This window comes from Procambarus clarkii, chromosome 37, assembly GCF_040958095.1.
Source record: "Procambarus clarkii isolate CNS0578487 chromosome 37, FALCON_Pclarkii_2.0, whole genome shotgun sequence".
NCBI classification, from domain to species: Eukaryota; Metazoa; Arthropoda; class Malacostraca; order Decapoda; family Cambaridae; genus Procambarus; species Procambarus clarkii.
In genome coordinates, this window is record NC_091186.1 from 12,453,788 (window position 1) to 12,466,613 (window position 12,826).

Here is a 12,826-nt window from a genome sequence, read left to right on the forward strand (position 1 = left end):
GATGTAGTCCACAACTGTTGTCTAACTCCCAGCTAGTTATTTACACTTAGGAGAACAACAATATCAGATGTAAAGAAATCTAGGCAGAGATCTTGCCCTGCCTAGCAACTGAACATGGGGTCTACTCTGTTGTGAGCCATCTGGACAAACCCCTGTACTTCAGGCTCAACCCCAACACTAACATTGTTTCTTTTTTCTCTACACTCACACATGCTTTGCTATTAATATTAATGATTTTAGTTATACTTTTAAACTATCTGAATGCTTATAGATCTTGTATAACTCCCACAATGCTTCACAATTAATCCAATCATATGTTTTTTCTAAATCCATTAGCCATCAAACTGTGCTCTGTTTTTTAGATCCATTTCTAGATGCACATAAAAAAATTATTAAAAGTTCTCTCTCCTATCATATTGTAAAACATTTACTTCTGATGTTGGGGGAAAATATGATTATTTTATTGTGGCCGTAATGAGATAAAAATATTGTTGGCATCATATATTGAAAATAAATTTTCAAGTACTCTATTTGTAATAGATTTTTCCTTATCACAGATGATCTCTAGAAATTTTGCAGTGTCAATATTTCCAAGTATAGGTGTCGGTAAGTGGATAGTGATGCACCTGAAATGGTGCCAGTTTTGTAATAAGGTCCAGAAAGGTAGCTAAGGCTTACCTTGAGGTTACCTTGAGGTGCTTCCGGGGCTTAGCGTCCCCGCGGCCCGGTCGTCGACCAGGCCTCCTGGTTGCCGGACTGATCAACCAGGCTGTTGGACGCGGCTGCTCGCAGCCTGGCGTATGAGTCACAGCCTGGTTGATCAGGCTTTCAGGATTTTTTCCCAATATAGCAAATGGTTGTCAGAGGTCTTTAGTGTAGAATGGCAATCACAGATCTGTTACAGGTCTGTCATTTGAGAATGACAGAAGCAGTTTGTGGGTTAAGAAACCGTTCAACTTCCTCACCTTTACTAGAAACTTTTTAACAATCATTTTTTCATTACAAATCTGATCTGCACAGACTCCTCCTTCCTACTAAACCCCCCTTTTCCTTCCCTATCCTATCTTCTGTTCTCTCTCTTACTCTTAATTTGCACCCTTGCTTGCAACTTTTCCTGGGCTACTATGTACACTAGTTCCCCCTGGTCCCAGGCTGGGCTTGGAGAGTCAAACTCATAGACCCAACTGTGAATATAGTTTCTTCATTCTTTCCTACAACACTTTTTGTTATACCTATACTGTACTGTATGTATTTATACCACAATGTTCCTTAAACTAATCATCTGTCACCTCACTCTCCTGCCATGCACTCTGATGTATATATAATATGTAACCATCTTGTGAAATTTTACTGTGACTTTGATATCTCGTACACAAGGCACCATTGTACTTATTGTCAGGCTGCTTGTGCATTTTCCTGAATTTTGCTGTGAGATATCTTTTCTGCAAAGTCAGTTTTTCATTATTTATGTCCAACAAATCTTTGCAGTAAAAAAAAATATTGTTTGTGAATTTAATGTTTTTTTCTCAGGTGGTTTTGAATAAGCTTCAAGATGAACAGCTGGCCATCGTGATAATATGTCTGTATGAAGGAGAGTTTGAGGCAGTCCCTCCAACACTGTGCAAACTTCTCTATACTGTGAGTTAATTATAATATTGTACTTGTAGATATAGTAACTGTATGTATCCTGCATCTAGCAACTATTTGGTGTACACACAAGCACACACACACAAGCGGGAATATGCAGCTCCAACTTGGAGCCCATACCTAGTTAAACACAAGACAAAGTTAGAAAAGATTCAGCGGTATACCACCAGACTGGTCCCGGAACTAAGAGGTATGAGCTACGAGAAAAGGCTAAAGGAGCTGAAACTCATGTCCCTGGAAGACAGAAGAGTAAGGGGAGACATGATAACCACCTACAAAATTCTCAGGAAAATTGACAGAGTGGACAAAGACAGACTCTTTAGCATGGGTGGAACACGAACAAGGGAATACAGGTGGAAGCTGAGTACCCAAATGAGCCACAGATACATTAGAAAGAACTTTTTCAGTGTCAGAGTAGTTAACAAAAAGAATGCATTAGGCAGTGATGTGGTGGAGGCTGACTCCATACACAGTTAAAGTGTAGATATGATAGAGCCCAGTAGGCTCAGGAATCTGTACACCAGTTGATTGACAGTTGAGAAGCGGGACCAAAGAGCCAAAGCTCAACCCCCTCAAGCACAACCAGGTGAGTACACATGTTATTATGCCAACATACACACACATACATTGACAAGGATGACCAGAATATATTGGGGCTTGAGGCAGGAAACCAGGGCCAGTGTTCAAGCATTTGTATGTCCACTTGTGAGACTTGTATATCTTTCCTCAATCATGACCATTGAGGAAATTATTATTAATGAAACTATTAATAAGGATAGTTTATTGTTAATGAATTATAGAAGGACATTTTTCATGCAACACTTTACAAACTTCAAAACCTCATAGCCCAAGAATTATTATTGTTGCAGACCACCTCATAGTGCTTCAAAACTCTTGAATTGCTCAATAAATACAAACTAAGCCAGCATGATTGAAGTGCAGAGTTCGTATGTGGACACGCAAGTGGTTGATTGATGAGCAGAGTTCGTAAGTGGACATGCAAGTGGTTGATTGATGAGCAGAGTTCGTAAGTGGACATGCAAGTGGTTGATTGATGTGCAGAGTTCGTAAGTGGTCACGCAAGTGGTTGATTGATGTACTGTACAGAGTTCGTAAGTGGACAAGCATTATAGTGGATTACATCAAATGTGCCCATAGTATGAAAGCAGCATGTAAAGGATTTGGGAATAATGATGTCTGACGACCTAAAGTTTAGGGAGCATAACCAAGCAAACATTGCATCAGCCAGAAAATGATCGGATGAATTACGAGAACTTTCAAATCCAAGGATCCCATCACAATGGTTGTACTATACAAATCATTTGTACTGTCCCGTCTTGAGTACTGCTCATTACTCACTTTCTCCTTCAGAGCAGGAGAGATTGCTGAAATAGAGGGAGTACAGAGAACATATACGGCATACATAGACACAATGAAGCACCTAAATTATTGGGATCGTCTCAAAGCTCTCTAAATGTACTCATTACAAAAGGAGACGGGAGAGATATCAAATAATATACACGTGGAAGATATTGGAGGACCAGGTCCCAAATCTACAGTGCATTTGGGACAACAACATACTGGAGTGAACAATATGGAAGAAAATGCAAAATAGAACCAGTGCAGAGCAGGGGTGCCATAGGCACAATCAGAGAACACTGTATAAACATCAGAGGTCCACGGTTGTTCAACACCCTCCCAGCGAGCATAAGAAATATTGCCAGAACAACCGTGGACATCTTCAAGATAAAACTAGATCATTTTCTCCAAGGAGTGCTGGACCAACCAGGCTGTGGTGGGTATATGGCAAGACTGCTGCACATTCTCCAGTTTACCCATTTACCCATTCTGATAACATTGATGGGGGGGGGGAGGCTCACGCTGTTTGCTCACACTTAGTCCCACAATTTGTGGGCATTTCGGGTCGTATCCACCGGCCTATGGTGGTGGTGTTGTTGGGCAGCTCTTCGGGGCTGGCGGGGCAGATTTCCTTCCCAGCACTCTGTCAGGTCATCTCGGAGTGGGTACGCTTGGGCATGGTTGAAACGATCCCATCCTTCAGGTGGGTTTCCCACCTGTTTCCAGTGCTGAAACGGGACTGTGCTGATCTGAAGTTCATTCTGGACTTGTCACATCTGAACCCCTGGATTCCTTGCCCGTCCTTTGGATGACTACTCTGTCTCAGTTCCGACATCTTTTGGAGCCGGGTGCCTGGATTGTGTCCCTGGACCTCCGGTACACATATTGGCACATTCCCATTCATCCGGGGTTCAGGGACTGGTTAGGTTTTGTGGTGGGGGGTCAGTCTTACTGATTTTGTTGCCTAGCTTTTGGCTTGAATCTGGCACTTCTCGTTTTCATGCGTCTTACCTGGGTCGTGGTGACGTGTCTGCATCAGCTAGGGGTCCGGGTTCTGGCCTACCTCGACGACTGGCTGGTGTGGGCTCTCAGCTGGTCAGCTTGTCCGCTCGCCAGGGGCGTGGTTCTTTCCCACCTTGCCGGGTTCAGGTTCCTGGTGAACTGTAGGAAATCCCATGTGGTTCCGTCTCTGGTTCGGACTTGGCTGGATTTTGTTTGGGATTCTCTGACCGCTTCCATGTCTCTCTCTCCGGAGGTATTGCTGCAACTGCGATCCCGCCATCAGCTATTTCTGGGAGGATCATGGGGTCACTCGGTGGCTGCTCAAGCAGTTATGCAGGAGTCTGACATTTGCCGTACTGGTTTACCCGTTGGGTCGGGTTTAGCTCCAGTGTCTGTTCTGGTTCCTTTGGGGATGCCCCTTCCACCTCTCTCTTGCGATCGCTGGGTTCCTCCTCCGGGGGCCATGCATCGATTGCTGCATCTCCGACTTTCTCGAAGGGTTTTTCAGGGTTCAGTGCCTTGGTACCTATCCGAACCCCTTGCTTGATGTGTTCACGGATGCTCTGTGTCTGGGCTGGGTCTTTGTGGCCAATGCTTGCCAGGCCGGCCAGGGGACGGTGGGATCTGGCCTTCCGTCGGGCTTACAGCAGGGTGTGGGAGTTCACGTCGGTCTGACTGTTGTTTCAAAGGGTTCGGGTCACACGGGGTTCGACCATTTGGCTCCATTCGGACTGTTCTCTGGTGGTTCATTGCCTGTACTGCGGGGGTTCTCTTCGGTCCTTGCTTCTTTGGGGCTGGTCACTTTGAGTCGCTTGTCTGCTGAATTCTCGGGGTTTGGCTTTCCATGCAGTTTATATCCGGGGAGTGTCCAACGTCCTAGTGGATGGCCTGTCTCAGTTTATTCCCCTGTCCACGGAATGAACGGACAACATCGACTCGTTCAGTTGGCTCTGCTGGACTTACGGGCTCCCGACGGTGGACCTCTTTGCATCAGCTTAGTCACAGCATCTCCCGATATATGTACTGCCCTTCCCCGACCACAGAGCATTTGTGGTGAACGCCTTTCAGCAGGACTGGTCAAGGTGGGGTTACCTGTACCTCTTACCCCCGGTCCAGCTGTTGCTTTGGGTTCTGGCTCAATTGGAGTCTTGCCACAGGAGAGTAGTCCTCTTGGCTCCTTGGTGGCTGACCCAGCTTTGGTTTCAGGTGCTGCTTGCTCAGTGTCCGAACCAGGGTTATTTTCCGCGGCTCTGCCTCTTCCAGCAGATCGGTCCTGTTCAGTACATGGCTGGTTCAGTCTTCTCCTCTGCTCTTCGCATCTAGTCTTTTTGATGTGGTTTTATCACAATTTGTACGGTGATCAGGTGACATCGTTGATGGTGAGAGCTTTGTCTCGGCAGCAGTATGAAATTTCCTCGCGTTCTTTCCGCCATTTTCTCTGTCTTCGTAAGTTGTCTTCTATTTCTGATAGGGTTGTCTTGTCCTTTCTGTCTTGACGTTTTCAGGACCGTCATTTAATGCCTAATACTGTCATCTTGTATCGTGCGACTCTGGCGGAGTTACTTCAGCTTGCGTTCTGGGTGGATGTCACTTCTGCCCTGTTCCGTAAGCTTTCTCATGTCTTGTTTCACCTCCGGCCTGCTCATGCGCTTCCTGAGCCGTCCTGGTCCTTGGACCGGGTGCTCTCCTATCTCACTTCTCCTCAGTTCATGGTGGCCCCCTCAGTTCAAGGTTGTTTTTCCAGGGCTCTATTTCTGTTGGCATTAGCCTCTGGGGTTTGGGTCGGGGAGCTTCATGCTCTTCTCCAGCGCAGGGGTTTCTGCTCCTTTGGTCCTAGTAGTCGGTTTGATCAGTTGCAGCCTTCTCCTTCATTTTTGGCGAAGAACGAGACTGGTGCTTTTCAGAGGGGTCCATGGGTCATTGACGATTGGTTGGTCAGGCCAGCAGTGCATCATGTGTTGCATCCGGTTGCAACTCTTCACCATTACCTGCTCGCCTAAGCTTCTGTGGCCGGGGATGTGCTGTGGTTTGATCCAGGTTTCCTCATTCCCTGTTCCAGGGCTCGAGTCTCCTGGGGTCGTCTACAGGGTTATTAGGTCTAGCCAGCCTGCGGTCTATCTTCGTGCCCATAACGCTCGGAAGTTTGCTGCTTTGGCTGCCATCTTCGGCAACATGGGATTTTGGAGGTCGAACAGGGTCCTGGCCGCCCATTATTTGGTCATCATTCATTCCCGGTCCTGGGCATTCGTGTGTGGCTATGGGTCACAGGTTTCAGCCAGTTGTCTCGCCTTCGAGTTGAGGAGCTTGTGGCGGCTGCCTCCTGGGTAAGCCCTTCTTTTCCTTCTCTTTGGTAATGTAGCTCTGGGGAGCCGAAGGAGCTCCCCACAGAAAACCAGTGTTGAATGTAATGAAACACCATTTTCTGGGTGGGCCCCAGAGGCTCCCTGGCACCCTCCCTCCCTCCGGTCGGGAGTTTTCACGTTGTTTTGATACTTGGCCACCGAAAGGGAATGGCTGGGTTGCCGGCGTGGGGGGTCCGGGATCAAACACTGAAACCCCTGCAACATATACAATCACGAGGACCTATCGGAGGGCCATCAAATTATATAAGTGGTCCAATATCCACACCAGGCAGACCCCCACCAGGCAAACCAAACAAAAAGAAAATAAAAACCCTGCAAATGTACAACGTCTGCAGAGGAAACAGAAACCAGCCACTGCGTAGGTAGCTGGCTGCGCAGCACCTTGACATCCCAACCAGCAACAATACCACTCCCTACCCAAGGCCAAATAAGGGCCACAAAACCCCAGCTGGCCCCCAAGGGCGAGATAAATCCTAAGCAGCAAGAACCCCTTAAAAAATGGCTTCCTGAATGCACCAGGGAAAGAAAACCCTGACATGCAAGGATAGTACTCACTGGGCACTTAGGGAAGGCTGGCCTAAGTGCATGCAGCCCCGGTACACTTCAGGTACACCTGGCCATCATACCACGAACAGCAGAGGACACCACGAAGGCAAAACACTGCGTAAGAAATCAAGGCCAGAGATGACAACCGCCCTGGATTGTATTAGGCGACGAACTGGAATGGCTAGGTCGCCAGTGCAGGTGGTCCAGGGCTCCCACCTTTTCCTACCTGGTGGAGGGGGCTGCACGGACGAGTGACACAGCAGTGGAGTGTGACGTTTGCTTGTTTCCTTGGGATTGGAGGGAGTTCTGCCTCTCTGTTCAGTTTTTGGTTGCAATTTGCTTATCATGTGGGGTCTGTTTTGTTATGCCTACCTTTCTGGGTGCCTAACGACAGTTGATGGCAGATTGGGAAAACCCCCAACAACAGGGGGAAAGTTTTCCAGGGCCATTGCTCCCTGTGCCTCTCTGAGAGGGCCAGGTTTTGGCTTGTGGTCCCCAGTAGACTGAACTCAAATGACTAATACCCTGGTCTAATGATTTGCATATTAGCCCGATAGCTCCAGGAAGCCTCCGGGTCCCACCCAGAAAATGGCGTTTCATTACATTCAACGCTGGTTTTTTTTTTACATTTCAGAGAATTTTGGGAAAGGATGAAGATGGTGAAAACATAGATTTGAGAAAAGTTCATCCTGATCCGTTCTTCCGATCGGTAGCATACTGGATGTTAAAGGATTACAGCAATTCACTCAACACCCTACTGCAAACTGACCCTTCCCTGGGAATACACCACCCGGACTATGTGGCCACCAAGTCGTCGACGACCAGCAGCGTCAGTGCGGGTTAGTCTCCTCCGTCCTATAATATAAACAAAGACTCAATTCTAATTTATGCTCCAGTAGAATAATAAAGGAAACTATTGAAGGCCTATTGGCTCATAACAGGCAGCTCCTATTTATACCATAAGAACATGAAGTAATTTAATGTATTGCTATAAAAAATTTAAATGCAAATGATTTATATTGTTATACAGTAATTGTTTTAACTTTACCAAAGAAAATGAAAAAAATCAATACCTTTGATTATTATATTAATATATTTTATAAATTTGTTTTCAGCCGATCCAAGTGTATTCAACTTCTACATTTACCTGAGGACTCATCCACTACTGATTCGTCAGTGTATTGCCAACACAGCAAAGGGAGGCGGCGGCTCACTCATGGCCTCACGGTGAGTATGGTGTAGGGAGGCGGTGGTCACTCATGGCCTCACGGTCAGTATGGTGTAGGGAGGTGGTGGTCACTCATGGCCTCACGGTCAGTATGGTGTAGGGAGGTGGTGGTCACTCATGGCCTCACAGTCAGTATGGTGTAGGGAGGCGGTGGTCACTCATGGCCTCACGGTCAGTATGGTGTAGGGAGGTGGTGGTCACTCATGGCCTCACGGTCAGTATGGTGTAGGGAGGCGGTGGTCACTCATGGCCTCACGGTCAGTATGGTGTAGGGAGGCGGCGGCTCACTCATGGCCTCACGGTCAGTATGGTGTAGGGAGGCGGTGGTCACTCATGGCCTCACGGTCAGTATGGTGTAGGGAGGTGGTGGTCACTCATGGCCTCACGGTCAGTATGGTGTAGGGAGGTGGTGGTCACTCATGGCCTCATGGTCAGTATGGTGTATTGAGGTGGTGGTCACTCATGGCCTCATGGTCAGTATGGTGTAGGGAGGTGGTGGCCACTCATGGCCTCACGGTCAGTATGGTGTAGGGAGGTGGTGGCCACTCATGGCCTCACGGTCAGTATGGTGTAGGGAGGTGGTGGTCACTCATGGCCTCACGGTCAGTATGGTGTAGGGAGGTGGTGGCCACTCATGGCCTCACGGTCAGTATGGTGTAGGGAGGTGGTGGCCACTCATGGCCTCACGGTCAGTATGGTGTAGGGAGGTGGTGGTCACTCATGGCCTCACGGTCAGTATGGTGTAGGGAGGCGGTGGCCACTCATGGCCTCACGGTCAGTATGGTGTAGGGAGGCGGTGGCCACTCATGGCCTCACGGTCAGTATGGTGTAGGGAGGTGGTGGTCACTCATGGCCTCACGGTCAGTATGGTGTAGGGAGGCGGTGGCCACTCATGGCCTCACAGTCAGTATGGTGTAGGGAGGCGGTGGTCACTCATGGCCTTACGGTCAGTTCCAAGTACCAACACTGGCAGTACAAAGCATCAATACTAGCAGTACAAAGCACCAACACTGGCAGTACAAAGCATCAATACTGGCAGTACATAGCACCAACACTGGCAGTACAGAGCACCAATACTGGCAGTACAAAGCATCAATACTGGCAGTAGAAAGCATCAATACTGGCAGTACAAAGCACCAACACTGGCAGTACAAAGCATCAATACTGGCAGTACATAGCACCAACACTGGCAGTACAAAGCACCAACACTGGCAGTACAAAGCATCAATACTGGCAGTACATAGCACCAACACTGGCAGTACAAAGCACCAACACTGGCAGTACAAAGCATCAATACTGGCAGTACATAGCACCAACACTGGCAGTACAAAGCACCAACACTGGCAGTACAAAGCATCAATACTGGCAGTACATAGCACAAGTACTGGCAGTACAAAGCACCAGTACTGGGAGTACAAAGGATCGACATTACTGGGAGTACTGTACCAAGAATGGATTTATCTTGTAAGTTGGCAATAATTGCAGTACTGAGAATAATTTGTATTATTTGATTATGTTACAGCCTTGGAACAGGTCAGGATATGCTTGACAAGAAGAGTGTTTATGAGAGCAGTATGACCCCTCTGGAAAGGCAGCTGTACTTCACCACCGCCCACGCTCACCTCCGCTCTGGCTGCCCAACCCTCGCACTTGAGGTCTTGTCCAAGTTACCCGATAACGTGATTGATCTAGAGAATCCCGACACTGGAGGTAGGTACTCTGTGTTTTGTAATTAAGTACTGTATATATATATTGGTTAATTGTAGCGATTTGTGTAAGTTGTTACTCGTGAACTTTCTGATTGCCGTTCTTTATATAGCTATAGCATTAAATTTGTTACTTATGCTGTTTGAAATGTTTGTCAGAGTAAAATGTTCTAGTACAAGAAAATTAAAGAGGGAAAAAATCTTTTTGCAGTAAATGTGTCTGTTTATAATATATGTCTGTCATGTTTCCAGCATCTAGCAAGAGGTCTTTTGTAGTCTTTTCCATACATATCTCTCTTCATTTCAGCGACAAATTTATCATCAGTCTCACGACTGTTTCACTCCATATATCAACTTCTACTTCAGTCTCCTACTTTAAATTATTTGTTATTATTATCAGGGGATTATTTTTTGTTCCCGAACACGGTCCCCTTAGTTGCTCCTTTGAGCCAGGCTCGTGGGTCCATGCTGGTCACTGCTGGCATGCCATACACTCATCTTCGTTGAACCCCATCAAGAAATTTTTCAAGGGGTTTTGTCTTATTGTATAGGGTTTGGGAGCACTGGAGATCATATCTTGATCCACCACAGTAGAAACCACTTATTGTAACAAGAAAACCTTTCAGATCAGTCAGTGTCTCCTAGTAGCACTGGTGGTGGTCTAAGGTTCATTATTTGCCCACATTGAAAAGGTTAAGTACATCATACACTAATAAAATTAATTTTGGGAAGATAACAATGCTGTTATTGAAATATGTAAATTTATAATTAGAATTTGACTATTGCATAATTCTCTAATCTTTCTCATGATGTCTCCTTTCTAATATAGATCTTTTGGGAAGTCCATCAAAGGAGCACAAACCGGCCATTGAGTTAATACACAGTGGAACCCTTGAGAGTGATGACTCGTTTGAACAGAGTAACCGTGACCGAGCTGCTGATCTCTTTGCTCCCAGCTCACGTTCAGGTATGGTACCGATAACGGCAAGTCTTGCATCTCAACAATCTTACATTACAACGAGAGCATTTGAAAATGTTGCTAGCAAGGTAGTTCATATTATAATCATTCTTAACATGTGTTCACCAGTGTGTTTTCTATGGCTTATGTTTATTATTTTTAAGATTACTTTTTATTAGTGTTGTGTTACTGTTATTGGATATAATAGGTTTTTGGCTGATCTCAGTCTAGAGTTGTCTAGAAAGCATGTAGCTGTCTGTTATTAGCTTTACCGTATACAGTATTGAGGTATCTTTTCTGTGGGGAGCCCCTTTGGCTCCCTGGAGCTATAGGACTGATATGTACTATATTAGTTTGGGGCTTCAGTCAATGGAGTTCTGCCTGCCAGGGACCAGAGTCAGAACCTGGCCCCCTCAGAGAGGCACAAGGAGCAATGACCTAAGGAGACCCCCTCACCCCTTGTATTTGGGAGAATTCCTTGTTTGCCATCGACTGGGGTTAGGCATCCAGAAAGGTAGGGATCTCAAAACAAACCCCACATGGTAAAAAATTGCAAAAAAACCCAAGACCGAACAGAGAAACAGAACTCCCCAAAGGAAACAAGCTAACAAGCAATCATCATTCACCGCCGCTGTGCCGCTTGTCTGTGCAGCTCTCCCCCTCCAAGCGAGGGGAAGGAACGAGCCCCAGACCTATGCGCTGGCTACCCCCACCTCAGTACTTAGGCAGAAGCACTCTGGGGCGGTTGTCGATTCTGGCCTCGGAGTCAAGCTGGATTTTGTGCCCTTGTGGTGTTTCTTGCTGTTTGTCGCACGATGGCCAGGAGTAGCATAGTGTACTGAGGGCTGCATGCGCTTAGGGCTGCCTTCCCTAAGCGCCCTGTGAGTACTACCCTTGGGTTCTAGGCTCTTTTCCCCTAGGGCTTTCGGGCTTCACTTCCATGGGAGTTCCTGCTGCTCGGCAGTTGCCTCACCCTTGAGGCCAGCTGGGGCTTAGTGGCCTTTGTTTCTCCTTGGGTAGCAAGTGTTGCTATTGCTGGTTTGGGGCTCATGGAGCTGTGCAGCACGCCTACCAACGTGGTGGCCGTATTCCATGTTCCTCCTGTGGTGGTTGTGTTTTTTTTTTTTTTTTGTATATTGCTTGGAGGAGGTCTGCCTGATTTGACTATTAGTCCCCTAAAGTACTCTGGTGGCCCTACACTTGTGCCCTGTGCTTGTATACCTCTCAGAAGTCCAGTTATAGCCCTATTACCTCTTGTTGACATTCTCATACAATGGCTCAACAGGCTTTGCAGCACTGTTGCATGGGCTTCCCATTGGCTGAACCCCTTACGGGCTGTGGAAAACCCTTGTTAGGGCATGGATGCGTCTTCCATCTCGCCTTGTGTATGGTTAAAGGTTGTTCTTTGCCCTTGTCTCAGGGTGACGGTCACCTGTTTTGCCTCCGTCATGCTGCCTGCTTGGGTTGGCGACCTACGACCGGAGTCTTGCGAGACGTGTTCCTTGCTCGTACTCCAATTTACCCGTTCTTCTTTGGATGTTCTTCGGGGTCAGGCAGCGTCTGTGTTGCATCATTGGTTTTGATTGTTGCAATGCGCTTGGTTGGTTGCCCGCTTGAATGGCCCCGGGCTGTCCTGTATTGGTTGGGTCAGACTTGGGGGCGTTGGTCACTTCAGCCTTGGATCAGTCCATGCCTACGGGTCCTTTCCCTGCTGTTGTGGTTCCTCAGCTTTCCCCCCTCCCCCCCTCACTCTCTTCCCCCCCTCTGCTGCCGACTCCCTACTGCCTGAGGGTTTCGGGGTCTGGGCGGGTTTTAGTTTGGGATGAAACTTAGGGCGACTCCAGGGGCTACATTGAGATTACCTTGAGATGATTTCGGGGCCTAGCGACCTCGCAGCCTGGTCTTCGACTAAGCCTCCTCATTGTTGGACTGGTCAACCAGGCTACCCCATTCATTGCGGGGGACAGAGGCCTTTGAGTCTGCTTCTTCCGCCGAGGCTTCTAGGACTTACCAGCAG

The 12,826-nt window shown here is 47.4% G+C and overlaps 1 protein-coding gene across 1 annotated transcript in view; it reads left to right on the forward strand.

The window, feature by feature from the left end:
• Positions 1–12,826, forward strand: part of Rbcn-3A (rabconnectin-3 alpha) — a 185,250-nt gene that overhangs the window by 90,526 nt on the left and 81,898 nt on the right. Inside the window, 5 exon segments of the mRNA XM_069336828.1 lie at positions 1,531–1,638; positions 7,552–7,756; positions 8,033–8,144; positions 9,668–9,855; positions 10,681–10,818. Coding sequence (XP_069192929.1) covers positions 1,531–1,638; positions 7,552–7,756; positions 8,033–8,144; positions 9,668–9,855; positions 10,681–10,818 — 751 coding nt within the window.